This window comes from Ursus americanus, chromosome 22, assembly GCF_024610735.1.
Source record: "Ursus americanus isolate L20-20 chromosome 22, mUrsAme1.1.p, whole genome shotgun sequence".
Classification (NCBI taxonomy): Eukaryota; Metazoa; Chordata; class Mammalia; order Carnivora; family Ursidae; genus Ursus; species Ursus americanus.
Genome location: NC_142148.1, coordinates 33,793,766 through 33,809,067, shown reverse-complemented (window position 1 = coordinate 33,809,067; position 15,302 = coordinate 33,793,766). Strand labels below are relative to the sequence as shown.

General features: G+C 42.3%; 1 protein-coding gene across 4 annotated transcripts in view; it reads right to left on the bottom strand.

Annotated features, from left to right (window-relative positions):
* The window catches only part of PLCB4 (phospholipase C beta 4), a 399,303-nt gene that overhangs the window by 147,389 nt on the left and 236,612 nt on the right, over positions 1-15,302 (bottom strand). For all 4 annotated transcript variants that reach the window (XM_045808925.2, XM_045808910.2, XM_087853750.1 and 1 more), the window contains exon 3: positions 11,338-11,436. In XM_045808925.2, the coding sequence (XP_045664881.1) occupies positions 11,338-11,421 (84 nt within the window). In that variant the 5' untranslated portion in view covers positions 11,422-11,436. The remainder of the gene's footprint in view (positions 1-11,337; positions 11,437-15,302) is intronic.

Here is a 15,302-nt window from a genome sequence, read left to right as displayed (position 1 = left end):
GGATTTTAAAGAAACGCAACTGTAATACTCAAAAAGGGACTTGAAGATGATTCACTTTAACACATGCTGTATATTTCACTTGACTGTTCATTTGTTCACCTTGAACGAACTCTATTAATTCAATGGCTAGACCACACGCATTAACAGAGTGCACTCCCAAAAAGAACGTGCCAAGGGAATGCAGCCTGGATGTCCTTCGGGCCTCTTCACCATCAGCCTGGAGGTCCGCAAGGCTGCACTCATCCGCCCGAATGAAATAGATGCCTAGGCCGCCATGCATCTGTTCACCTACAGTCACAGGCATGGCTTGAACGAACGAATACTGAGCATTTTCCCAATTACACTTTACAGGTTGAATAGAACCCTCAAAGAACTAGCACTTAAGTGGCTTCACAGCCCCCCTATTTTAATTTTATTGGCTCATTATTTATACACTTTCTTTGTATATTGTTTCCTTCATTTCTACAAGCTCTTTGTAAATCTATGCCGCCCCAGATTTCCCTCGCTAGTTTCCTAGTGGATGCATCTCACGTCTTCCAGGAATAAGCAGACCTTCCTGCACCCTTGAAAAGCAGGAATCTCAAGTCGTAGACTTTTCCATGACACTGACTCAGACGCTATTTCATGGGTGAGATGCTTCTATTCCTCCAGGGGGATAGAGCTATCTTCTACCCTTGTGAAGAAAGGAAGAAAAGCAAACCCAGAGAAACTTCATGGAGAGGGAAAAACATAAAAATGAAAAGAGCAATAAGCAAGAACAAAGCAAACTGAAGCATCTTATAGAGAAGAAAGACCAAAGTGGTTGATTGCACAGCAAAGCTGATATAATTGTAGAGAAAAAGGAAAAGAAGTGGAGAATGATAACCTAAAAATGAAATAAGACATTTTTAAGGGCAAATGATGAGCTCAAAGTAACTACTTGAAACTGCAAGGGTCCTCACCACCCAAACTAACGTGTTATTCACTTCTGTTTAACATGACTTGTCTTCTAAGCAAGGTGTCTGCAAAGTATAGCCTGTGAGTCAAATCCAGCGTGCCCCCGTTTTTGAAAATAAAATTTTATTGGAACATAGCCCATTTATTCAATTACGGATTGTCTATGTTCCATGACTGCCTCTGTGCTACAAAGTCGAGTATTTGTAACAGAGACTGTATGGCTTATATAACTTGATAAAGTATCTAGTCCCTTACAGGAAAAGTATGTTGACGGCTGTTCTAAGCCTTTCACCACGGGAAGATGGACTACATAAAGAGTACCCAGACAGCTGCGGTTGACTGCAAACACAGCCCAATCCTTCAGGTCTCCCTGCATCCACACCCCTTGCAATGTGACTTACAGATTCGCCCACCAAGAGGTGGAATGTATGTCCCCACTCCAGGAGTCTGGGTTGATCTTGTGACTTGCTTTGGTCTAGAGAATGCAGCAGAAACACGGCTGACCCCAAGAGACAGCAAGCCATGCCTGCTGGCAGAATGATGACAGATCAGGTGGACCGGAGAGGAGAAGGTCTCGCTAAGGCCACCCGAAATCAGCCAGCCCCAAGTCAGCCCAGCAGACACTTGAGTGAGCCCAGCTGAGCCCCACCCGGACGGCTGACCCACAGAATCACAGACTATCTACATGGCTGCTATCTTAGACTTTGGGATAGGAATACATCACTTCCAAATACGCCACTTGGGCATATGGATTAGGGTGAACTGAAAATAACTGAGAATCAACAGATGCAGAAAGAGGCCTCCTCGGAGCTTCTCTTATCTGATTAAAAGCAGAAACTTTTGAGAAATAAAGGTAGCCATAAATTAAATCACCTCTCCAGGGAGTTTTGGGCAAGAAGACAGAAAGCTGGCCCCGAGATGAGTCTGCACAAACCTTACTGAAATAACCTCTACCTTCCATTAGTTTCCCCATATATATCTACATTCCTACAATTTACTGCCCCTAGAAGCCCAAATCCCCTTTCCCTTTTGTCACTTCTCCACAATTTATCATCTTTTGTTAAAATGGTATACAACCCTCTCAGTCTACCCATTTCTTTGGGTTTTCACTTTCCTGTGAAGCTCCCGTAGCTGTAAAAATAATAACATCAATAAAATGTGGATGCATTTTCTCCTGTTCATCTGGTTTTTGTCAGCTTAATTTGCTAGCCCCAGGCACTGAATCTAAGAGCGTAGAGAAAAGCTTGGCCCTGCTATGTCATTAAGTTTTGGTGTGCTCTGTTGTGTGTAATAACACAGCAAAAGTTGATACAATTATTGACCAATCACTGATCCTTTTATACCCTTATCTCTTCACATTCCTAACTCTTGCCTTTCTTCCCTTTCAGGCCTCATTGCTCCTTCCAGATTTGATGTCATATCTCCTAGTGGGACTTCAAATCAGGCTCACACTGGTTCTCCTTGCCTTGATGTGATTTCACCTGCCAGTCAGTCAAGCCCGACCTCTGGTTATTTCTCCTTGGGGCTGTCTCCTAGAACCCCAATACTTTTAGGCTTCTTCATCTCCAAGTCCTTGGCTAGGTCTGTACTTAGCACTCTGGAAAAACCTCTTATTCAACACATATGTTTTCATTGCTCTAATCAAGGCATGCTTCCTTTTTATCAAGGGCAGTGGTTCCTTCCTGCAGTTCACACACTCCTAGGCAGATACTGACAGAGGGCGGGTCCGCAAACTCTGTGATTTGAAATTGCTCTTCTAACCTTACCCACAAGTAAAGGAGCAAATGTGCACCAGGGATCTATGCAGTGAAAACCTGGGACTATCCTGGGCTTCTGTTAATCAATCCCTTACTCTTCATTAAGGTAAAAAATGAAACGGGGGAGATGTTCAAGCCATTTACTGGCAGAAACATTAGAAGTCTGATTATTTATGCCAAGCATTTGCACTGGTATCTTGTGAGTTATTGACGGAACATTTTACTCTGGATAAGCACTGGGAGACAACAAAACAGACAGGGTCTCAACTATGGTAGAGCCTTTGCTCTGAGGACAAATCCACACACACATGAATGACTCGGACTCCTCCTAGGAACGTCTGGCACTAATATACTGACACACTTGAGGCAAGACAGATGCTCACTCAGACAGGTGAAAGGACTTGCTCAAGGTCGTAACTTGCAAATGTCTGGGTCAAGGCTCAAACCAGAGTCTTTTGCCTTCACATCCACTTACTTTTGGAATTTCCAAACCATACAGGCTTTTCCTTAAGTGTTTCAGGCTTGGATGCCAACGAGCTCTAAGCTTTGGGAATTTGAAAGCACAGGTAACATTATCAGACCTATTGTTTTAAAATCTGGTCTACGGGCACCTGGCTGGCTCAGTCCGTAAAGCATGCAACTCTTGTTCTCAGGGTCGTGAGTTCAAGCCCCATGCTGGGCGTGGAACCAACTTGAAAAGAATAAATAAATTAAAAAGAATTTTAAAATCTGATCTAAAGGAAGGAGCAGGCCTGGGTGTTTTTGCAAAAACCTGGCTGATGCTAGGTGGTGCAGTTTGGGGTTGTTTCCATGTTCAGGCCAACCGACTAAGTGCCCAGGCACCTGGCCACAACTTTCTTAGCGTGCGAGGAAGAAGTCACATGGCTGAGATGACAAGCAGGGTACCTGAAGGCCGGCAGATAGAGAACTGCAAAATCCTTAGATCTATCCACCTTATCAGCTCTACTGTAGCATAGAGATGGTAAGAAAATTGTCTATGGAGATACAGCCAGTAGGAGAAAGGAGTACGACTCTAGCTCACCTTCCTTAAATTCCTGGTGTTCTCCAACCACGTACACAGATCTCCTGCCTGCGCTTTGCCTGTGTCCGCCCCCCACCCCCCGACCACTTCCCTGTAGCCACCAAAGTAAGTGTCTCCAAAATGTCTATCGGAGCACGTCAGTCTCCGCTGAAGTGGCTTCCCATAACAACCAGAAAGAAACCCAAGCTCCTCGTCCTGGTCCACACCCTTTATTCTCATACTTGAGTGCACATCCATTTGTTCATGCTCTTGGATAGTTATGCTCTTCAATTCCCTTTCTGCCCGGTTTATTTTTAACTAAAACTTAGGCGATTTCTATTATAAGCAAAATGTTTCTTAGGTACTATAGAAGATATGATGATACATGCCGTTCGTTTCAGGAAGAGGAACAGCGAAGTGTATCCGTAACCGCAGCCCTCCTCTAGTGTTCTCTCTGCCTCCATCAGAGCCCACCCCAGCTTCCAGTGCCAGAAACCCCCGCCTCACCTTACAGTCCTTATTCTCCTTGCTTCTACACCGACTGGGTTAGAAAATCCTCTGATTCATTCCCATACCCCACCTCTCCCCTTACTGCCCTCCATGGTGTGGACACTGCCCGTCTGTAGCTTCAGCTCTTGCCCTCCAGCACCCTCCCCTCTGCCCCAGCTGGACAAGCCACTTCCTTCTTTCCACATGCACGCCCTCGAGTGAGCTGGGGGCTCGGCCCTCATCTCAGCGGTGCTTTGATCAGCGGGTTAACCCTTCCATGAAGACTCAGCCCGAAGGGGGCCTGCTTTCTTAGGCATCCCAGGTCAGCCTCTGGCACCTGACACCCCTTCCGGCCCTCTCATACCACAAGGAACACGGCCCACCACCACCACCTTCCTTGTCACAACTTGACTTTGGGGGAAAGCAGAGGGGTGAGGCTGGCAGGACATCTAGGTCACATGCTGAGTTTCCAAATGAGACGTCTGGACTTAATTTGTCGGATAATGAAGTGAGCTCAACACATTTTTGGTTTTGCTTTAAATGTCCAATTCTAGTAGGGACTGGAGTCTGAAGAAAATGAGATTTGTGGCAAGACAAGAAATTTCTGAACTAATATCCACCAGGCACATGTAGTAAGAGGTTCCTTAGGATAAAAATTCTGAAATTAAACTCCATTGAACTCATTTCCCTACTTTTTCTCCACCTCCCCGCTCCAAATTTGACATTATTTTTGGTTTTGGACTGATTGGCAATTTTAGCTTTAAATAATAGATACATGAGCCTCTATTCCACTCACCATCAACTAACCAACAGCAATGCCTCCCGCTGAGAATATTAACCTTCTGGTCTTTCCTCCAATTCTCCACCATTTCTACTTTCCAACACCTCCCTGCACTCTTCCTGTGCATGGGTTAAATTAAATTTTCATTCAGTTTTGTCACTAATCATTAAATGTTTTATCCACTTTTTAGAAAAGTTGAAAGACTAGGGGCACCTGGGTGGCTCAGTCGGTTAAGGCTCTGCCTTCGTCTCAGGTCATGATCCCAGCGTTCTGGGACTGAGCCCTATGTCGGGCTCCCTGCTCAGCGGGGAGTCTGCTTCTCCCTCTGCCTCTGCCCCTCCCCCCGATTTGTGCTTGCTCTCTCGCGAGTGCACAACATGGTGATGGTGTAAGCATCCTTACACACATGGTGACTGCAAACACAAGTAAGAGGCAAATTCTACTCTCTACTCTTTGAGCCTAATATCCTGACCCTGTAAGTACAATTCAGTTTAAACGATCCAAAACTTGGCAAGACTAAAAAAAAAAAAAAAAAAAAGGCTATATATCCTCTTGACGGTCTAAGGGAATACTGTCTAAGAGGCCTACCCAAGGAGGGTTTATCTCTATAGAAGAATGTACTTTTGGTCGACCCACTAGTTACTATTTTTTGGGGCCCAGATTCTTTGCCGTTAGCTAGAGACGTTCCAACTGCTTTGTGTCCACAGAGATGCATGTGCTTGGGGGCCGGCAGAAAAGACGACCACAGGAGTGACAGTTCTATCGCCCCACAGGAGGGCAACCAGCTCCGTAGCGCATTTTGTCAAAACGTGCGTCGGCCTCCCTCTCCTGTCTCTACAGAGTTGACCCTTAAACAGCATGGGTCCACTTGGATGTGGAGGTTTTTGGTTTTTTGCTTTTTTCGTAAATGCAGTACAGCACTGTAGATGTATTTTCTTTAGGATTTTCCTAATAAATTTCCTTTTCTGTCGTTTACTCGAGTGTAAGGATACAGTAGACAATACATAATATACAAAATATGTGTTACTCAACCGTTGTCATCAGGAAGGCTTCTGGCCAACAGCGGGCTGTTAGCGGCTCCGTTTTGGGGGCGGGGGTCAAAGTGATCTGCGGCGTTTTCACTGCTCCGAGGTGAGGGCCCCACCCCGAGTTGCTCAAGGGGACAACTGTACAACTCTGGTCCCCCAGCACTCTTAGAACTAGCTTTACCATGCTGCCGGTGTCCTCGCGGAGGGGTTAAATAAATCTTGAAGCCAAAATACTTTCTATGAGGGTTGTGTTTTTAGTTTTTTTTTTTTGAAGGTTATATTTAGAAAATTCTTCACTTCCCTGATGAACAGCCTGGGGTGTGTAGGCTGCCTGGAGCTCTGCTGCGCGGCCCTCCGTTCGGTTTCAGAGCTGCCCTGGAAAGACGCCACGTCAGCCTGTCCCACTCGGCCCTACTGTAGGTTGGTCCGATCCCGCACTTGGATACTCCGCTGGGTCTGGTGGCGGCAATGATTGTGTCCCGTGTCCTGGTAGCAGCTGGAAGCACGGACAGAGTCCACGGAAGTGTGTGTTGGGGGAGGAGGTTGGGGGGCAGAGGGTGGGCGGGGCTAGTATAAGACCAAGGCTTTGCCAGAAGAGGGGGCTCTACCCCGGGCAAGCTTGGCTCAGTTACAATAAAGTCCCCCGGGTGGGAAAAGGGGTGGCCCCCACCGGCGGATCTGTGACCCGGGGAACGACGGGGGCTTGAGGTGAATCATCCATACAACACTTAAATCTCCACTCCGGCTGCCACCGAGAAGAAATGGCTGAAGCCGACTGTCGCTTCCAACCAAGGGACCGGAGAACTCTTTCTGTGTGTTGAGAAATCTGGTTGTAGTTTGAGCTCGTTGTCCAGAGCCGTGCTGCCCCGTAAGGCAGGCACTGGCCACGTGCCGCTAGGTAAGTTTAAATTAAAATGAATTAAAGTCAAAAACCCAGTTCCCTCAACCCCACCAGGCACATTTCAAGTACTGGGCAGCCACATGCGGTAATGGGCAGCACAGATAATGGGCCATTTTCATCAGGCAAAGCTCGGTTGGTAAGCACGTATCTAGAAGGATTATGCAAGGTTATGCAAAAGTGAAGTCTCAGGAGAGTCTGGCTCCCTTTTTACCTCAAGCTCTTGCTTCCAAACGGTTCAGGATGAGAAGGGACTAAAATTTTCTGTTTTGCTTGTTTGGCTTGAGAGAGAGGAAAAAAAAAATTTTTTTTTTTTTTTTAATTGGGAGAAGAGGCATGTGGAAAAGAGGAAATAGGTAAATTGGAAAAGGACGCTGAGGGGGGGATTAAAAAAAGAAAAGAAGAGAAGCTGACACATGCATCTTAGTGGGAGAGAGCAGGGAAAAGGAGAAGACAATGAGAGCCACTCCCTGGCCAGGCTGGCAAAGGAAATTTGTTCAGCACCATGTCTGACGTTTAATCTTGAAGTGAAGTGAGCCCCGGTGTGTGCTCCAATCCTAAATCCTATGTGAAAGTCTATTTCATACAACACTCTTGTTCTGGGGATTTGGTGATATATACAAAGGACTGAGAGAGTAAAACAAACCACAGCAGGGAACAGTCCTGGGAACAGAAAGGTAAGAAGGCACTGAGGATGTGAGTCATCCCCAAGAAAGTGTCAGCTTTCTTCAGATAGGAATTCTAGGAAAGACAGGGGAGGGCCCAGGGTAGCCAGGGCATAAGGTCTTCAGCCTTTTAATATGCTATCAAAGGAAGTCAGGACACTGTTTAAGCTGGAGACATTTGGGTCCAAGTATTTTAAAAAGTACTGCTATTTCTCGCCTCTACAATAGAAAAATCTCTGCTTTAAAGACTGAATAACAAGCATCCCTTGGGAAACAAAATACATTTTGCATTTAAGTAACTTATGAGTCAAGTAGAGTTAGATAAAAAGCAGATTTACAAGTGGCAGGGGAATACAACAGGGGCTACAATGCAGGCTGCTATGTTACATGGTCTTTAAAACTGTGGCCTACCTCTCAAGCAATACAGAAATAATAAAATAATGCTTAAATGCAGTTGCACTGATTACAATTATTGGCAAAATAACATACTTTTAAAATAGTGATTAGTAGGGGCACCTGGGTGGCCCAGTTGGTTAAGCGTCTGTCTTCCACTCACGTCAGGATCTCAGGGTCCAGGCATGGAGTTCCATATCGGGCTCCCTGCTCAGCGCGGAGGCTGCTTCTCCCTCTCGCTCTCCCCCTCCCCGCCTCTCCCCCCGCCGCCCTGCTCGTGCTCTCATTCTCTCTCTCAATAAATAAAATCTTAAAAAAAAAAAATAGTGACTAGTAAACACTTCCTTTTTTTCTGACCTAGCGTGTGCTCACCCACAGCCTAACACCCTTCCTTGCTTTCTTTAAACACAGACATGGAACGTAATTGAATATTTGGCTGATCCCTCAGGCCCTCACGATACTGTCAGTTGTTGCACGGTGCTGAAGGCATTTATGCCCCTTTGTAAATGGTCCCTTTGCTAGGACGCTTTTGGGATGCTCGGGTTGTGCTTTCTCTAATTTCTGTTCCTCCCACTTGCCATCAGCTGTCATCTCCCACTACTGTTCACACACACTGTAGAAACAAACCTTTTCTCTTGCATTTTGTTGGCTTTAATATTTTAGCAGCCGTGGCTCCAAAGAACTGAATCTTACAGGATTGGGAAACGGTAATAAGAAGTGGCTACGGTCCAGTTTCTAATACTGTGACTTTCTCGTTCGATACATTGTTATGAAGAGAGGCATCTACTTTATTAAGTGAAAACTTGTTTTGCTTAAAATCCTGATACCACTTAAAGTTGAAAGCTGAGCAAAATCCTTATTCAAGATTTTGACCTTTACCTCATTTTCAGAAGAACCTGGGTGAAAAGCAATTGCCCTTTAGAAGCCCATGTAAATCAGAGTTTTCTAAATATGAGTGAGTTTTGATGATTAATAGCTAAAGAAAATCATCCTGAGAAATACAAATAATAACCTCTAGTTCATCAAATCACAGTTCACTTGATAAAGCATAAAAACGCAATTTTTCCCTCTAATGTGTTTTTGCTTATATGACAACAGTCCAGATACTCAGCCAGTGATTACATTTAATCTCTTCAAAATGACCTTCTCTGAATTATTAGACGCCATGCAGAATTTTTAAGTAATCCTATAGAATTCTGGTGCTTGGGATGCTGCCTGAGGAAACTGCCAAACATTGGGGCACTCTAGAAGATCCTGGGAGTGATGTCCCACCAGCTCATAAACAAGGGTCAATGGTCATTAACTTGGTGACTCTAGTACCCAAACTGGACCTGGCTTACCAGGGAAAAACACTTGTAAGTGCTTCTAAGCCAGTCGCTGGCCTTCTTTGTCACACTGGGTAAAGTGGATAAAAGCATCCAATTGCAATAACTCTGTATTAAGCTTGAACTATATCAAATTGTTGAATATTGGTCATTTTTTAATTTAAAAGATGAAAACTGTCACATGATTTACCCTAATATTTTGAATCTATTGAGGTTCAGATCCCCATACAGGTCTTGAAGATTATCAAGTACACTCACTATTTATCAAGAAAAGGAACAACACTAGAACCAGACCGAGTCGGAAACAATCCTATCTAAAATCCCCTGAAATGCTACATCTACAATGAGTTTGGCAGTTGCGGGCATCCTGCTAGTCCCCAGAGAGAGAAAAGAAGCAAAAGATGATCTTTGAGCTCAAGAAACTCAGAAAACAGGAGACACAAAAACAGGAAATAAAATGGGAACGCAGTGTACTATGTGCAAGGGTAGGTTAGTGGTGGCACGAAGGAGTTATCAATTCTTATTGAATGGTTCAAGGAAGATATCAAAGAGGTAGCGATTTCTCATCTGGGTTTTGAAGGATGAATAGGAGTTTGCCAGTCAAACTAGGAGGAACAAGTGTATTTTAGGAAAAGAGAGCAGCACGCACAAAGCATGTAACAGAATAGTATCTTGGGGGAATTGCCAGGGGATTTTTATGGCTAAAGCAGAGAGTGTGTGTAGGAAACTGGTGGGAAATGAGGCTGCGGTATTAGGCAGGAGCCAAATCAAGGAAGGCCTTGTATTTCACTTTATCCCATGATAGGGAGTCATGGAAGCCTTTGAAATAGAGAAAAAGCAAGTTCTGATTTATATTTTCAAAAGATTACAATCACAATTCTGGAAGAGAGAGAAAAAGGAAAACAAACAAAGGACTAAGAGAAAACTGCCAAAGAATTAATAGCGGTTGCCTCCAGGGGGCGAAATATTTTGTGTCTTCTCACAGCAGAACACGGTTAGCTGTTCCTTCGGGGAAGGAGTCAAGTTTGAACTGTAAATAGCTGTCACTTCAATATTTTAATTCAATACAAGGAATATGACCACACTGGGACCCATCCTTTGCCTTTCTCAATTTTGTTTACTTATGAATCAACTACAGTATAGACCTAGAGGGTATGAGGATACACATTTTGGAAAAACCAAGTCAACAAGTACTGAGTCACGTCAGCCCACAGACCTCAAGAAAAGGCCCGACAATCCAAACTTCTGAGTGGACCACCACATATATTCCGGTGATTTCAAGAGGAACCAATTCTGACTTGAGATGAAGTCTCAGCCAGTTTTACATTTCACTTTGCCTCAGAGGGGACAGTCTCCTCACCCTCCCTTCCCCAATTCACCTCAAACTCAAGTACAAGCCAAGAAAAACAATGCATTTACAATGCTGATGAGGCTTCAACTCACCGACCTAACCCTTCCCAACAGATTGGTGGCCCCAAGCCCCTGCTCTATAGAACTGGAGCCAATGCCACCTCGCAAAAGGCACAAACAATAAAGGATAGAAACCGGGGCATGCAAAGCTTTCATCCAACTGTTCTGAAACCAGCAAATGACTAGCACAAAGTCCAATCACTATTCCATTTATAACAAATACAAAGTTTTATGTAGAAAGCCTGCCAAAAGCACTTCATTAGGCAAAAACTGTTACTACACGAAACCCATCTGTAAAACCAGGGTAATAATAGCAACAACCTTATAAGGTTGTTGTGAAGAATTAAACAAATAATACACACAAGTGCTTAGAAGATTGTCTGGCACATAGTGAGCGCTCAATAATTTATAGCATCATTATCGTGATTATATCTGGCACACGGTAAGTGCTCAATAAATTACAGTATCATTATCATTATTATTATATCTCATAACTTGCCTCTTTCCAACTATTCCAACTTATAAATCTCAAAGATGTTCTTACTTATGTCAAAGACTATTTACTCAATACTGTAATTAAAATGAAATAATTATAAGAATGTTTTGAGAGAAAAGATTAATAACACTTCTTTACCTCTTCATATCTGTCAAAAACAGCTCCTTCTTGCAAAAAGGAAGGAACTTCCTTCTGCCAGTTAAATTCATAAGGTTTGGCCATGATTATACTCAAGACCTAAAAATGAAAAAGAACATCTCATTAGTGTGCAAAATTTAAAAACAAGTGAAGATCAAAGGTTAATCACTTTATATTTATGCGTATGCAAAAGCTCTTCTTCATATGCGTAGAATAAACCCATAAATTGTCTCTTTCTTCTTCTTTCCTTCATCCAATTCCAACTTCCATTCTCCTTGTCTCTAAACCTGGGGAGATACAGTTGGCTCTTGAACAACATGGGTTTGAACTGGATGGATCCACTCATACAAGGATTTTTTAAAATAAATTTAGCACAGTACTTAAATGTATTTTCTCTTTCTTAGGATTTTCTTAACATTTTCTTTTCTAAAGATCACTTTATTGTAGAAATACAGTACATACCACATATATCATACAAAATATGTGTTAACCAACTATTTACGTTATTGGTAAGGCTTCTGGTCAACAGCAGGCTATTAGTAGTTAAGTTCTGGTGGATCTGAAAGTTATGTGTGAATTTTTGATCACGTGGGAAGTTGGAGCCCCTAACTCCCAGGTTGTTCAAGGGTCAACTGTAGTACCCACAAAGAGGTGATCAACCAGAGGTGATCATTTGGGAAGCTTCCCTTCCCTCTTCAAATCATGTAAGATAATAAGATATATTTTTTAATCTGGTGGCATCAGAAAAAAGAAACTACAAACCTGACCCTATCTACAGGAGAGGCCTGCTGCAAAGGGTGGTTGATTCTGCAAGCCTACACTATGAGCCTGAAGGCAGACACATGGGCAGAGGAGTCCACTGGATGATGGCTTGCAGAATCAAGTAGGAATAGCTGGAATTTTGTATTGCTCTTGGTTCTCTCAATAGCCCTCTCACCCCTTCCTTACTTGGGCCACTCGGGGAACTGCAGAAGGTCTACTTTCTAGCATGGGCAGCATATATGACATTGAAAAAGAACATGGACATTCTCCAGGGTGGCTGCCTGCACTTAGGAAGAAGTGGGCACTCCTTCTACCCACACTTGTTAGCATTACGCACCATGGTGTACCTGCAGTAGGTGCAAGCAGGACATCTTCAATGAAAAGGTCAGCATCCAACCAAGGATCACCGAGTATTTAAGCAATGCCAAGAACATGGAAGACGGACACCAAACCCAATAAGCAGAACTGACACCCGAGAAAACAGAGTTAACAGGACCGATAGAACCCGACTTTGGCTTAAGTGTGGCTAATAAGTGTGGGAGGAAAGGGAGGAAACAGTGCCTTCAGTTCCAAAAATATAATTAACTAGAAGTCTAGAAACTTAAAAAAGATTGTTGAAATCAAACTTAACAGGTGAGCTGAATAAGAGAGAGAACTCAGATGAAGCGCTGAGCCAAGGGATTCTCAGAGAATGCAACACAAAAAGAAAGCACAATGGAAAAGTTTAGAAAGGTGGAAAATGAAAGCCGAAGGTTAAACCACCACCCAACCCAATAGCTTCTTCTATTAGAAGGAGGAAAGCAGAGCCAATGGATGGACAAATCAAAGCGACGGTGGAAGAATATTTCTGAAATCTGAATATTTGCATATTCAAATCTGAGTCATCAGTGTGACTATCTGAGTCCTCAGTTGAAAAAAAATCCACTAATGCAAGTAGGATAAATGCGGGGGTGTGGGGGGGGAGATACACAGACCTAAAGATACTTTCCGGTGACACTGAGAACAAAAGATATGAAGAGAAGTTACAAAATTCCTCAGAGCTGTGCAGAGAGAAGGCAATTCAGGGGTGGATGATAAGCAGATGGAGATCAGGCATACTGTCTGTAATATTGCAACCTCGAAGGTCTGAGGGACAATAATTTTGAACTTGAAATGGTGTCTGATCAACTAATAGTTTAATTTTTAGGAGAAAATAGAGGTATTTACAGACTTACGAGGTATCCGAAAGATTTAATGACCTACTCTGAAAGATTTAAGGTATTACATGCTCTATCAAGAAGAAAAATAAATGTAGAGAAGGGATATGGGGAAGTAATGCAGAGACAATGAGAGAAGAAAGAAGAAAGAAAGAGAACATTTACTCTTAAGTTTTACTTACTATACAAAAAAAGAGATAAAGAAGTAATAATCTCGCTCCCAGATTGCTGATTATATCAATACAGAGGTTATGGCAGCTGAAGTGGAGAGAGGGAAGGAAGTATGGACCAAAGGGCGGTAAACCATTTTGGGAGTGGAATATCGGTATTTAAGACTCTAGACATTGGCAGAAAAATACAAGTTTAAGAATTTAAGAGGTTCCTAGAGGAAATTAAAAACAGAAAGCAAAACTTGCACATTATTAGAGGGGAAAACAGAACAAAGAAACACGAGTCCCCTTTAAAAAGAAAACAGATAGATGTGGGGAGGGAGGGGAAAAAGAACACACTATAAATGGAAAACACCAAATAAAATGACAACACATCCCTAGCTCTAATACATGTGAATTAGCTAAATCCACTATTTATTTATTTATTTATTTATTTATTTATTTATTTATTTATTTATTTATTTATTTATTTTTGTTTTTATTTATTTCCTATTTATTTTTTTATTTTGCTGGGTATTATATTATTTTTTAAATAATATTTTATTATTATGTTAGTCACCATACAGTACATCCTTAGTTTTTGATGTAAAGTTCCAGGAAGTTCACTTTTTAAAAGCAAAGACTCAGATGCCTGGGTGGCTCAGTCAGTTAGGCGTCTGCCTTCGGCTCAGGTCATGATCCCAGGGTCCTGGGATCAAGTTCTGCATTGGGCTCCTTGCTCACTGGAGAGCCTGCCTCTCCCTCTGCCTGCCTCTCCCCTCCTTGCGCTCTGACAAATAAATAAAATCTTTTTAAGAAAAAAAAAAAGAAAAGAGAAGAAAAGCAAAGGCAGAGGCTTTGACATTAGGTAACATTATGGTTGTTTACCAGAAATATTTACAAAATAAAAATGATACGGGAAATTTGAAAATGAAGGGATGAAAAAAAAAAAAAACCACAACGCTCTAATAGGCACATGTGAGGAAGGAAAGAAAGCAGGTGTCCACAGTAATGTAGCAGACAAAACAGATTCAGGGAAAACAGCAAGAGACGGTGAGAAATCATATTAGGAAAAAGGATGATCACAATTACTTAATAGTTATTAACATTAAAGCCTGTGAGTACACAGCATCAGAACATATACTGAAAAACTGGTAAAATACAAAGAAATTTGACAAAGTCACAAGCGTATTAGGAGACAATGAATGAGTCTCAGAAATTAATGGAATGAGACAAAAATGTAATATTGAGGATTTGAATATCACACTTACCAGTTTAACCAAAACAATTTAGATGACTTAATTTAAATACATTACTGAATTTAGACATGCCCCGCCTCTTTCTTTACATATATATAAATAAAATACCTATATGTAATATTGAGTCCTGAATATAACAGATATTATTATTATATATTTTCTTCACGCCCTCTTTGTGTTCCAGCTACCTCACACACATATATTCTCAGAATCTAATCATAATTGGGCCATAGAGGAAACCTCTGCATTTTTCAAAAGGCAGAAATTAAGGTGGCCATGCTCATTGGCCCCCCACTAGGCCAACTTACAAATTAATGAGAGAGTGCATAAAATCTATATGCACACAAATTAAATATAAACATACGTGGACTTCTAAATAATTCTTCAGTAAAGCAGAATAGCCAAAGCAAAAATTATAAACTTCTGAGAAATGAAAGGTGGGAGCATTATACATCAAAACCTAGGTATATAATATATAGTCAAAAATTGTTTAAAATGATCCGTAAAAGTTAATTGCTTTCTGAATACTCACATATTAGATACACATTTGGCGAGAGTTGGGGAGAGAGAAGGATGGGGAAGCAAGAGGCCGAGGAAGA